The sequence below is a fragment of the Bombus huntii genome, chromosome 11 (assembly GCF_024542735.1).
Source record: "Bombus huntii isolate Logan2020A chromosome 11, iyBomHunt1.1, whole genome shotgun sequence".
Lineage (NCBI taxonomy): Eukaryota > Metazoa > Arthropoda > Insecta > Hymenoptera > Apidae > Bombus > Bombus huntii.
The window spans coordinates 3469188-3481372 of record NC_066248.1 but is presented as its reverse complement, the minus strand read 5'-3'; the positions used below and the strand labels follow the sequence as shown (position 1 = coordinate 3481372).

At 25.6% G+C, this 12185-nt stretch overlaps 4 protein-coding genes across 11 annotated transcripts; 2 read left to right on the top strand and 2 right to left on the bottom strand.

The window, feature by feature from the left end:
* The first annotated feature begins 130 nt into the window (after nucleotides 1-130).
* LOC126870921 (PITH domain-containing protein GA19395) lies at nucleotides 131-1567 on the top strand. Of its 2 annotated transcripts, none has more exons than XM_050629116.1 (6): nucleotides 131-363; nucleotides 528-709; nucleotides 802-845; nucleotides 908-985; nucleotides 1085-1189; nucleotides 1270-1567. In XM_050629116.1, the coding sequence occupies exons 2-6, from the start codon at nucleotides 539-541 to the stop codon at nucleotides 1478-1480; spliced, it is 609 nt and encodes a 202-aa protein (XP_050485073.1). In that variant the 5' UTR covers nucleotides 131-363; nucleotides 528-538; the 3' UTR covers nucleotides 1481-1567. The 2 variants fall into 2 exon arrangements, with proteins under 2 accessions (XP_050485073.1, XP_050485072.1); XM_050629115.1 differs by having other exon boundaries at nucleotides 136-404.
* A 524-nt stretch (nucleotides 1568-2091) lies between these two features.
* Nucleotides 2092-7078, top strand: LOC126870909 (monocarboxylate transporter 12-like). Of its 2 annotated transcripts, none has more exons than XM_050629100.1 (9): nucleotides 2092-2339; nucleotides 4602-4721; nucleotides 4783-4926; nucleotides 5006-5274; nucleotides 5532-5725; nucleotides 5932-6178; nucleotides 6354-6519; nucleotides 6637-6837; nucleotides 6904-7078. In XM_050629100.1, exons 1-9 carry the CDS (start codon nucleotides 2156-2158, stop codon nucleotides 7062-7064), a joined length of 1686 nt encoding a protein of 561 aa, XP_050485057.1. In that variant the 5' UTR covers nucleotides 2092-2155; the 3' UTR covers nucleotides 7065-7078. The 2 variants fall into 2 exon arrangements, with proteins under 2 accessions (XP_050485057.1, XP_050485058.1); XM_050629101.1 differs by lacking the exon at nucleotides 2092-2339 and adding an exon at nucleotides 4133-4360.
* A 145-nt stretch (nucleotides 7079-7223) lies between these two features.
* Nucleotides 7224-10298, bottom strand: LOC126870905 (leucine-rich PPR motif-containing protein, mitochondrial). 5 transcript variants are annotated; one of them, XM_050629089.1, is made up of 10 exons: nucleotides 10024-10298; nucleotides 9812-9974; nucleotides 9429-9548; nucleotides 9071-9338; nucleotides 8742-8973; nucleotides 8474-8662; nucleotides 8195-8402; nucleotides 7886-8098; nucleotides 7572-7813; nucleotides 7224-7352 (listed from the first exon to the last, which is right to left on the bottom strand). In XM_050629089.1, exons 2-10 carry the CDS (start codon nucleotides 9951-9953, stop codon nucleotides 7227-7229), a joined length of 1740 nt encoding a protein of 579 aa, XP_050485046.1. In that variant the 5' UTR covers nucleotides 9954-9974; nucleotides 10024-10298; the 3' UTR covers nucleotides 7224-7226. The 5 variants fall into 5 exon arrangements, with proteins under 5 accessions (XP_050485046.1, XP_050485049.1, XP_050485045.1 ...); XM_050629092.1 differs by having other exon boundaries at nucleotides 9843-9974; XM_050629088.1 differs by having other exon boundaries at nucleotides 9812-9960.
* A 146-nt stretch (nucleotides 10299-10444) lies between these two features.
* LOC126870924 (barrier-to-autointegration factor) lies at nucleotides 10445-11978 on the bottom strand. Of its 2 annotated transcripts, none has more exons than XM_050629119.1 (3): nucleotides 11753-11978; nucleotides 11419-11548; nucleotides 10445-11165 (listed from the first exon to the last, which is right to left on the bottom strand). In XM_050629119.1, exons 2-3 carry the CDS (start codon nucleotides 11542-11544, stop codon nucleotides 11019-11021), a joined length of 273 nt encoding a protein of 90 aa, XP_050485076.1. In that variant the 5' UTR covers nucleotides 11545-11548; nucleotides 11753-11978; the 3' UTR covers nucleotides 10445-11018. The 2 variants fall into 2 exon arrangements, with proteins under 2 accessions (XP_050485076.1, XP_050485077.1); XM_050629120.1 differs by lacking the exon at nucleotides 11753-11978 and adding an exon at nucleotides 11704-11737.
* Nucleotides 11979-12185: the final 207 nt, after the last annotated feature.

Below are 12185 nucleotides of genomic sequence, written 5' to 3'. Positions count from 1 at the left end.
AATCAATTCAGAATGAATAACCAGAATGTGAAATGTTGAACTCCAAAAATATTTATCACGATGTTTATTTCAAAATAGAATTATTCATATAAAAATATAATAATTTTTTTAGATTATCTTGTGATACGAATCTAAAATTGAAACGAAACTATAATTCCTTACCTAATTTTATTTTTAATTTATCATTAATAATATCAATTGTAACATACAAATAATTGTAGTTATCTATAATTTATTTCCATATTTCTAATAAATAGTAATATATGTATATAAAAGCTTCGTATTTAAACTTTAAAATTTATGCGTAACTCCGACTATTACTTCCAGTACCATAAACGTTTTATGACGTTGAAGACTGAGGGAGTTAGTTTTCATTGATATATTATTTATTCCTTCTCTTTAAGGTTAAAATATCGTTATATTCTAATTTTGTTTATTGGATAACAATTTTGTTTACTGGATAACAATTTTGTTTACTTTAATTATTTATATAGTTCATATTAAATGTTAATACAAATGTTTTACAGATTGTTTTACAATGCCTCACCAATGTAATTGTGGTGTTACACACAATGATGCAGAATTAGGTGTACAATATAATCTATATCAAAAAATTGATGTAGAAAATATAGAATGTTTAAATGAATTTGAAGAAGCTACCGGAGCTACTGTATTTAAACCATGGGAAAATAGACTGGACAGAAATAAAGTAATTATTTGTTTATATATTTAAACATTTAATACAAATATTTTTCAAAATATAATTATAATTTTATATTACAATTTACCTTTCTTTTTCAGTATGTTGAAAGTGATATGGATAATGAACTTCTATTTAACATTCCGTATGTTTTTTATTTGAACGTACTATTTGTAAGGATACATAGATATTATCATCTTTTTTCAGGTTTACAGGAAATATAAAATTAAAAGGCCTCATTATTATTGGAGGAGAAGATGATTTGCATCCAAATAAAGTAAAATTGTAAATACCCCTGAGTTCGAATGTCTAGAAACAAAGTTTAACCTATACAAATATAAAATATGTTTTATTAATATTGAAAAAAATATTTTATTCTTTTAGGTATAAAAATAGACCACATATGACATTTGATGATGTAGCTACAGAACCTGAACAAGAATTTGAATTATGTGTAGACACAATGGGAGTACATGAATATTCTCTTAAGTATGTATGTTTTATTATGTTACTAAGCATTATATAAAGCATTATAATAATATAAAAATATAATACAATTTTTACTGTAGGGTGGTTAAATTCTCATCTGTACATCATTTAAGTTTGTACTTTACTGGTACTGAAAGAACAGATAAAATAAAACTTTATTATATCGGATTAAAAGGTGAATGGACACCTTCACATCATCATGGTGTTACAATTTGTACCTATGAATTACGTCCTCAAATGAGTGATCACCCAAAAGGACATAACGAAGATATTAATAGAACAGTTAGTTGATTTTATAACAGAAAATTGATAGAAGATGTACTCTGCATTAGTAAAGAAAATAATTTCAAAATCTAATAAATGTTTATATTCAATTCATGTTTTACTTGTTAATCTTATTTTGAAATTCAATTAAATTTTTGTATATTAAATATTATTATTTTTAATCAACAAAGAACTCCATCGCACGAAGCTGTATGTATACTTTCCCGACAAAGACTGTGATATTCGGTAAATATATTTGGAAACAAATTAAGTCAAAAATTAGTATGTACTAGTAACGTCGCAATCAGTTATTAATTAGACATTTTTTAGTATTAAATTCGTTTCTTCTAACATTTTGTAGAATAATAAAAAGAAAAATAATTTAAAAAATTCGTAACATGATTATTCGTTAAATCGCTTTCTAAATTCGTTTAATCGTTTTAAATCGCTATATTTAATGATATATTTGAGAAACAAAACAATTATACTGCGTTGTTCCGTGACAAAAATAATTCTTCGTTTCATTCATGAAATTTTCTGTACTATCAAAAGTAACGCGTTCCTCGAGGTTTGCTTTGATCACCCCTTCTCTTCTCTGTTCCCTTCCACTATATGAGCACCAACTTAAAACTTTGATACATACATACATATGTACTTGATATCGCGAGAAACAACGTTCACTAAGTTCAACAATCGCAGCTCATGGCACACGCGACTGTCAGCTCCTCCGCTGAGGCAAATAGGCAAGATAAAAAAAATGCAAGTGAAAATATCGCCTGTACCTCAATGGATTATTCAGTGCCATCAGCTACGAAGCAACCCTTACCACCGGACGGAGGATGGGGCTACATCGTAGTTCTAGCATCCTTTTTAATCCATGTAATTGGTAAGCTACCGATTTTTCCTCGTTTCATTATACTTTCCTAAAACTTCATTTTAAGTTTAGTTTAAAATTTATATCGAAGAAACATGCCAAGTTCCTTTTTTCATTTTTAATTTCAAATTTTATGTTGCCGTTAAACGTATATGTATTTAAAATATTATAAATTTAATATGAATACCGTAAAGTAGATTTTATATACTAAAAAACCACATAACTTTTATCTCCAATTTTTTATCTTTATCTAAAATATAATTATTATACTCCTACTTATAATAAGCATTTCAATGAAAGTATACTTATTCCTCTTTTTCGAGAGATTTATCGTTTACACTGTTACCATTACGGCCACGTTTTAGATATATTAATCGAATAAATGATATCTTTATTAATTTAGAATAAAAAAAAACATTCTGAGATAAAGCAATAAAAAGAAAAGACTTCACGGAATTGTAAAATTTTCGTTTAGATTCCGCTTCGTATTTACACTATATCAAAAACAATTTTTAATCTTTATGAGAAACTCATTTAAGTTAATTTACGATTTATAAATTAACAAATCGATTTTTTTAATCTCATAAAAATGTCATAAAAAGAAGTTTTATTCTCTTTACTTTGTTAATTCTATATTATCATTCCTTTTATTCAATAGGTATTACGTTAATTGAACAAAATAACGAAGAGAAGCAAAACAAGTTAAAACCATTCTCAATTTCTTAAATCTCCTATCTCGTGTTCAAAGCATGACTTATGAAAGAGCGATACTTAAGAACGTTGACACATTTTCTCTTGTACGAGAACAGATTTGTAACATGTGTTTATTATTATGTACTTATTACAAAACAGAATATTACCAAACACAGTAAATTAAGCGTGCTCTACATTATACACAAATCATGCACATGTACCATTATGTGCGTGATGGTTCGAAAAAAGGAAAATGACCTTGCAAGCATGTTTACTGGTGCATCCTCGATTTCTTGCTGGTTTTAACTTTCCCAAGGATGCACATATCTTGACGAAATCGATAAAAGATAATCATTGTGTCCTTTCTTTTATAAGTACATATACTTATATAATTCGGAAAAAATTTATAGATATCTATATTTGCTTAATATAGCTGTTTATAATGAAACGATCAATTTTTAGATCAATCAGATTTATAACAGATTTTAATTGATAATTAGTACATTATAAGATGACACAAAATTTTCACGCATCCCAAAAATAGAAAAGACAGATTTAAAAAAGCGCTGGCCTTGGCATTATAGAAACATTAAAATGATATATTACATATATCTATGCGTCTTTTTAACTTCTTATCTTGACACATAAAAATATTTCTATTAGATGTTTTCTTACATTATTAGCTTGTTTTCTCCTCGCTGTAGACATCGTATTGGATGTATTAAAATTTAAAGGCGATGATTGTATCTATGACGAAAAAGTTATGATGGTAACAAGGTTATCGATACCAATACATATAAGAGGAGGATTAGAACGACCTTTGAAATTATTTCCATTTGAAAAATGACAAATATCAATACGCTATGCGATGAGAGAATTTTAACGAAGATTATTTCGTTACAAAGACAATGCCAGCGATCGAACTGTATTATTGTTGAGTTATTGCACTTTGTTCGTCACTTACCATATGTATGGAAATATACTCATACAGAGAAACTTTGATTACGCATAACAGTAATTTCACGATACGTGAAATCAGAATATGATACGAAAAACATATTTTTTGTATGGTAGTGACTAAGAATTGCGTTATACCACCTTTGAGGTGATACTGAATATGCGTCTGTTGAAAAATATTAAATTCATGTTATACCATTCATTTAATATTACGTTAAATACCATGATTGCTCTTAAATATCGTAATAGTTGATTACATTTATTGTAACTACGATTGAAAATAAAATAAAATAAAACAAGAACAGTTTCACAAGAATGAAAGTAATAATGAAGCGATAACTTAAAGATAAGTAGTATAATGCTACTTCCTATTGACGAATTAGGTTAAATAGATTACTCATTTTGTTATCAATTAATTCCTTTATTTCTCGTAACACTGACGTTAATTTCATTAACAAAAATAAAAGTCATTAGAATAACAAGTATAAGGTATCGTTCGTTTATTTCTCTTCCCAAAGAAGAGGTTACTTACTATGTATATTATTTAGTTCTTTAACCATCATCTACTAAACATTATTTTACATCAAAAACTCTATATGAAAGAACAATATATTCTTGTTGCAGCGGATGGAGTGACATATTCGTTCGGTGTTTTTTATTTAGAACTTCTGTATTATTTCGAGGAGGGAAAAGGTGCAACTGCATGGATTGCGTCGATATTAGTCGGTGTTACTTTGTGCTCAGGTAAACTTTTCATCCACGATAATTTCGATTTCTCAAAAACATAACGGAAGATTGATTAAAGGTCCGATATCAAGTTTATTCGTAAATAAATTTGGATGCCGGGCTGTAACTATAGCTGGTTCGATATTGGCCAGTGCATGTTTATTGGCGAGTATGTGGGCTCGAAATATTATAACATTATACTTTACGATCGGCATTGGAACAGGTGAAAATATTTGTATTACTTTATATAGAAACTTTTAATGCCAACGTATAAGTTCATAAACAATTTGTTCTTATTGCAGGACTAGGTTTTGGATTGATCTATTTACCTGCGATTGTCAGCGTGACATGCTACTTTGAAAAGTATCGGTCCCTTGCAACGGGAATCGCAGTATGCGGTTCTGGTTTAGGCACATTAATTTTTGCACCTTGCTTAGATTACTTTATAGCGACATACGGATGGCGAGGAGCGATTTTAATTTGTTCTGGAATCGTTCTAAACTGCACCGTTCTTGGAGCGCTTTTTAGGCCCCTTAAAATGGATAAACGAAAAAAGAGAAGTTCTACAGAGGTACAGGATTCTTGTATGTATTATTATAAGAATTTAATAACAGCATTTACATCGCATAATAAATAGTATCAAACTATACATGAAATCGAATTATAAAAGATAAAGAAGAACGAAAGCGCAATTTATACGAACGCGTATATTATATATATGTATATTATATGTATGTGAGATCAGATGCGTTGAATAAGATATATAAACATTTCATGTTTTTAAACCAACGGTACCGTATCGTCATAGATCTAGGTTTCAATTTTCAGAAATCTTCACGGAACATGAAAAATAATCCTGAAGAATATTCGAATAATTTATCTAATGAGGAACAAAGTAAAAAGATATACAGTGTGAGTTTTCGAAAGGAAAATAATCATGCTGGTTTAAAGTCCCTGAGTCAACCTGTTTTGATCTCAAATAATGTGATACAAGACAGTTTAGAGAATATTCATAAAGAGCAGTCAGTATTTATTCTATATATATATATATATCTTATATATATATATATCTATTCGATATTAATATTTTAAGCATTAACATCTATTACCATTATTATTATTATAAAAGTGCAGAGAGATAAACACAGACATCTTTTTCGATATATAAAATATAAAATTTTGTAATTTTCTAATACAATTATTATTAACACGTAGTTTTTATTTACAGCCCTAATTTAATGCAAGGATATAGCGAAGAAACCTTTCATATTCATAAGTCCTCTACAAGTTTACCTAATAAAATAGATTATATAAAAGCTGGTAATAAAGAATTTAAAATTAGTATTGACAGAAAGCTCAATGCCTTTCAAGAAGATGTAACCATTTCTCTGTTAAAAGATCCAGTATTTATATTATTTACTTTCTCTAATTTCTGCACCAGTATTGGATTTTATGTACCATATATCTATGTATTGGTATATATACTTGCTTTTATTAAAAATGTTCTTAATTTTTTGATAACAGAAACTATTTAATTTGTTTATAAACGACTTTTGTTTAACATATTTTTACAAAAACTGTGTATTGTAAAAGTTATAATTCTTAATATATTTATGATTATGCTATATTTCATGAAAATATTGATTATAGCCTCAAGCTGAAGAACGAGGGATTAATAAAAAGGATGCAAGTTATCTTCTTGCAATAATCGGAATTGCTAATACAGTTGGTCGTATAATCTTAGGATATGTTTCAGACAAGCCATGGGTTAATCGACTATTAATATATAATTTATGTCTTACTATATGTGGCATTTGTAAGTATTACTTTTGTTATTATTTATAAAATTTAATCAAACCTCTTAAATTGTATTAAGAGATTAATATCTAATTGAAAATCGTGCATGATGTTTAATCTTTGTGTATTTTTCCAGCTACAACTCTTAGTGCATTCTGCACATCTTTTGCCTCATTCACACTTTATTCCTCTATATTTGGATTCACGTCTGGCGCTTATGTTGGTCTTACATCTGTGATTTTAGTAGATTTATTGGGTTTAAATCGTCTCACCAATGCTTTTGGACAGCTTTTACTATTTCAAGGTTTCGCATCACTTTTAGGACCACCCATTGCAGGTGTGTCTACAATGTTTTAAGTCATAAGTTTTATTTTCTTAACCTTTTTATAATTCATAATTTTAGGATGGTTATATGATGTACTTCAATCTTATGATCCTGGATTTTTCACTGCTGGTGGTATGATAACTATTAGTGGATTAATTTTATTTTTTATACCTACAATTCAACAAAAAATTCATAAAAATGTAAATACTCAAAGAACTAAAAATATAATAAATAATTAATTTGTTCAAAATAATTATTGCTTTCTTATAATTATTAATAAATGTTTTGCCATTTAATTTATCTATACTTCTAACTACAGAATGAATACTATGATACAAATATATGATCTAATAAACTTGAAATTTATTAAATATAAAATTGCTGGGTAATTTCACATCACTTTATTTTGTTAAACTTTGAAGAACTTGCAGTACATCATCTGTTATTTGTGCATGTAAAAATTTACGTATTTTTCCTACTGTTTCAATCTTTAAGCTAACATCGTTATTTACCAGCTGATTTATTACCTAAAAAGATAATACAACAAAATTGTAATTATTAAGTTATTACTTATGTTTTTTATTACATATATTCCACTACTGTAATTATGCAATTATAAAAAATACATTTCAAACAACATAATATATGTAACTTTTATTCTAACTTATTAAAAATAACTCAAAAAAAAGATTTGTGACATAATAATCTGTACAAAATTTGTAATTTATAAAATTAAAATTACATACCCTTATCAACCACATTTTATGAGATGGAAAATCAATCATAAAATCATGTAACTGTTTGTCCATGGGCACAAATGTTACATTATTTGATTTGTTATTTAACATCAATATTGAATCTGAATCAGTGCTTTCTACTAGGTTCTTACTGATGTTTACAAAATTATATGTATCTCTTTTAAGTACTGCAGCTAGTCTGAGATCAGAAGCAATAATTTTATAAAAATATTCACCTTTGAAATATCGCACTATAAAAAAAATGTAAGTATTGTTAGTCTAAATATATTTATTCTATATATGTCTTAAAGTTTTGGACTTACTATATATAGCAGCTTCTATTATCTTTTTTTTCCTCAATAGTAATAATACATAAGCATTATCAATCATTGTTTCACTTATATTATGTTTTATTAATAAATTTCTTGTGTGAGATACTTTTCCAAAAGTAAATGGTAAAACGTAATCAGTAACTGTATCAATGCAAGGTAATATATTAAAGTCATTGATCATAATTTTAAGAATATCTAAAATACCTAAAAGCATATACTTATTGACACAACCAATATTAATGAAATATTGACAGTATTAATAAATTTTATTAATACTTTAAAAATTAATAAGTTATATACCTTGTAAATCATACTTAGTTGCCTGTCTCAGTAAAAGTGGCCAAAAATAATGTGGCTTTATCAGATAATGACTTTTAAATATTCTAAGCAAAGGAATAGATAAATGGTCATTTTTCATTAACGAATAATGTAATAATATTAAAAAACATTTCTTGAACACTGTTTCATCTTCAGAAATCGCACATAGCTTAATAATATCATTAATTAACTAAAATAAATATATTAGAAGTAACTATTTGATATAAAAAAAGTGACAACAAAAAAGGATATTGTTCTTACCATTCTGTTATTAACTACATGTTTTAAAATTAATCTCAGAATATTTTCAAATTGAGGGTGTTTATCATGTAAACCTATACATGATAGTGCCTTTATAGCTAAGTGTATGTGATTAATACTTATTAACTTCAATATAATTTCTATTTCAGTATTTAGAATGGTGTTCCTTTTTTTTAAATATTGATACATCTAAAACAAAATATTCCATTATTAACTTTCATGGTACACATTAATGGTACTTTATCACAAAGTTTTTAGAAATTCTTACAATATGAACATCATTGATGTTATTATTCCCTATTAATATATAAATCACATTTAAAATATTTTTGTTAGAGAAGTATATGTTGTTTAAATTGCAATGCTGAATTATTTCTTTGATTTTAGCAACATCATTCAATTTAGCATAAGTATATATAAGAGCAGCATATGTTTCACTTGTTAATTTTAATTTCTGTTGGCTCATATAGTTTAGCATTCTATTTGCATTCTTTATATCTCTGAAAAATATACACTCATGTTAGTTATTAAAAAATTAAATATCGTACTAATTATTAAAATATTGTAATGTTTATTAAATAAATCTTGTATATTTACCCAGATTGAGAATATCCCAACATTAATGAATTAAAGACAGATTCCGATATAGGAAACTGTAACTTCCGTATATTTTCAACAAACATTAATGCCATGTCAATATTTCCCTTCATACAACAATATTCAATACATATCTTATACGTGATATCATTTGGATAAATTTGTTTACATTTCATGTGCATTAGTAATTCCATAATTGAAAAATCATATTCATTTTTTGTATATAATTTTAAAAGCTCATTATAATGAGCTGTGGACATCTTAAAATCTTCAAATTCAATGTAAAAAAAATACGTTAAATTATGTTGTTTTTATTACTTTTAAGTTATAGAATAAATATGTAATACTGAGAACATACTGCAGGTATCCAAAATCAACCATAAAGATCTTCCAAATTTTACTTTGTCTACTGGTAAACAGTCGATTAAATTATTACACCAGGAAAGTAACAAGAGTATCTTATCAGTATCTATAACATCTGCAATATGCATACCATCTTTTTAAAGAAAAAAGTTTTCTATAAATATATATATCTCTATATGCATATATATATATATATATATATATATATATATATATATATATATATATATATATATATATATATATATATATATATATATATATATATATATATATATATATATATATATATATATATATATATATATATATATATATATATATATATATATATATATATATATAATATTGCAATAATACGTGTTTGTTTATACTTACCCGCTGAATTTATAAGATGTATAATACTTGCCATTTGTGTTCTCTGTACACATTTGTGTATTTGCATGTGTTTATGTATACTATTAAATTTTTCATTTATTAGCTGTTTTCTATCATTCTCAGCAGTACCCAATATCAGCATTGTATCCCTATTAATATAAAACTGCATATAAACTACATTAATAAATATATAATACATTTAAAAAACTAACCTTTCTAACATTTCGAATGTTTTATTACGTAGACGAGGTACAAAATGTATCATTTTCTTGTTTTCGTTTAGTATCGTAATTTTTAAGTGATTTTGAAAATGATTTACACATTTTAATAAAATATTTACCATGATAAGTTGACACTCGTTAATAAAATTGATGCAGCGTTTTTCACATGAAATACTTGAATTACCTAACCCTATAACCTACAATGATAAATTCTTCCCAATAAAACAATATACACAACGTATTAAAAATATAATTATTCGTTTGTTTCATTAATGAGTTGGCAATAACTAATTTAACATCAATTATTTATTAGAGTCTTATAATATAAACGGATTATAAAAAACAGTACTGTCAACATTCGCCACTAATTTTATGTAGTCGTCTTAAGATTCAATAGATTAATATACTCATATCAGAGGTAAAATATTATTACATTTTATTGTATATATGTGCAATATTTCTGTATATATAACCGTTTGTATAAATTTGTATATACTAAAATATTTGAATTATTAGATATATCCAAAAATATATTTTCAAATTAGATCTTGCACTTCTAACAATTTTGTACAAGAATTATCAAAATTTTGTTACAGTTATAAGTAAAATATCCACACATTGAACAGTTTACATGTTGTTTTATATGCAAAAATGTAAAAAATAGTTTAAAAGGTATATCGGTATCAGAAAATAAATAAGATGTAATGAAAAATTAACATTAATACATAAAATAATGTATCTTACTATTATCTAATATAAACATTAAATAAGATTACAAACTTCCATATCATGTTACATTTATGTCAAACTTTAAAGTACCTTTGAAGATATTTGTTTTCATTATACTATAGTAAGTTTATCTAAAATTATCTTGAAGTCACGAAAATGAAACAGTTTTTACATTTTGCATTACAATATTACAATACATACTTTGCTATATTAAAAATCTCATTTTTGTAATATCAACATTAAATTTTATAATTATCTTACAAAAATTCTTCACACCAGTCAGAGAGGCATTGATAACAATCGCTAGATTGTTTTGCATTAGCAGAACACAAATCTTTCATCCATTCTTGGAACAGTTCTCTGTTCTTTTTTAAAACCAAATATTGTCCAAGTACTACATATGCCTGTAAGTATATTAATAAGTATTAATATATTAATATTAAATTAAATGAATGTTTCAATCCTTTACCAAGTTATTGGTACATATAAAAAGTATTATTTACTCAATATTACTCAATATTACTTAAATTTTAACATTGTTTATATTTGCCTTAGTTATTCTTAGATACTTCTAATAATTCACTCTTTCATTTCATTATAAAGAAATATTAATAAAATACAAATTATTAATTAGATTCAGATAAAAGTATGTTATACTTTGTCAAAACCAGCTGCTTCCAATCTACGACCTAGAACTTCTCCAACTCCAGCAAGATCTGTAACAGGTTTATCACCCATTGGTTCAGCAACAAAGTTTTTGTGTTTCTGTGATGTGCTCGACATGTTTCTGAAAATGAAAATAAATCTTTGTTCTGTACGACAAGCACAATAATTAAACACAGTACTCTTTTATTGTTATATTAAATGAAAGGTCAAGATAAAACATAACTAACATAAAATAAATATGATTTAATTATTTTATTAAAATTTACTTTTATATACCTTTAGATACAATAACTAAATAATATACCTATTTTTATAAAATACATACCTTAAATAACTTTTTATGAACTAAGTTTAAATTATTTCTATTAATTACTGTGTTTATATAGTTATTTTTTTTTTTATTGCAAATTTATGGCAGTCTGAATATTAAATTTGTAACTAATTGTTCACTTTAGGATTACAATATCTTCTTCTTTAATAAAATATACGCCTTTAAAAAAATTAAACACAACACTATCAAAGCAACTTACATTTATATAAATTTATATAAAATTGTAGAACGGAAATCTATGTAAAATTTTATGCACATGATAGCTGATTTCTATGTAACTAAATAAGTGTATTTTTACTACTATATTTCACGGTATTAAACTTAATTACCATTAAACTAAAGTTATTATTAACTATAAGACGCTAAAATGTGTTTCAAAATATAATTTTTTAAGTATTTATAAATATATATACGACTTTAAGTTTAA

Bases quoted from the DNA above. Each gene is read 5' to 3' on its own strand.
- LOC126870924 (XM_050629119.1), bottom strand. From the start codon at position 11,544: ATGTCGAGCACATCACAGAAACACAAAAACTTTGTTGCTGAACCAATG. The intron at 11,166-11,418 runs GTATAACATACT...ATATACTTACAG, and splicing joins AAGCAGCTGGTTTTGACAAA to GCATATGTAGTACTTGGACA.
- LOC126870921 (XM_050629116.1), top strand. From the start codon at position 539: ATGCCTCACCAATGTAATTGTGGTGTTACACACAATGATGCAGAATTA. The intron at 710-801 runs GTAATTATTTGT...TTTCTTTTTCAG, and splicing joins ATAGACTGGACAGAAATAAA to TATGTTGAAAGTGATATGGA. The intron at 986-1,084 runs GTAAATACCCCT...TTATTCTTTTAG, and splicing joins CATCCAAATAAAGTAAAATT to GTATAAAAATAGACCACATA.
- LOC126870909 (XM_050629100.1), top strand. From the start codon at position 2,156: ATGGCACACGCGACTGTCAGCTCCTCCGCTGAGGCAAATAGGCAAGAT. The intron at 4,927-5,005 runs GTGAAAATATTT...TTCTTATTGCAG, and splicing joins TACGATCGGCATTGGAACAG to GACTAGGTTTTGGATTGATC. The intron at 5,275-5,531 runs GTACAGGATTCT...TTCAATTTTCAG, and splicing joins AAAAGAGAAGTTCTACAGAG to AAATCTTCACGGAACATGAA.
- LOC126870905 (XM_050629088.1), bottom strand. From the start codon at position 10,154: ATGGTAAATATTTTATTAAAATGTGTAAATCATTTTCAAAATCACTTA. The intron at 9,961-10,023 runs GTTAGTTTTTTA...TTATATTAATAG, and splicing joins ACATTCGAAATGTTAGAAAG to GGATACAATGCTGATATTGG. The intron at 8,663-8,741 runs GTAAGAATTTCT...ATTTTGTTTTAG, and splicing joins ACATCAATGATGTTCATATT to ATGTATCAATATTTAAAAAA.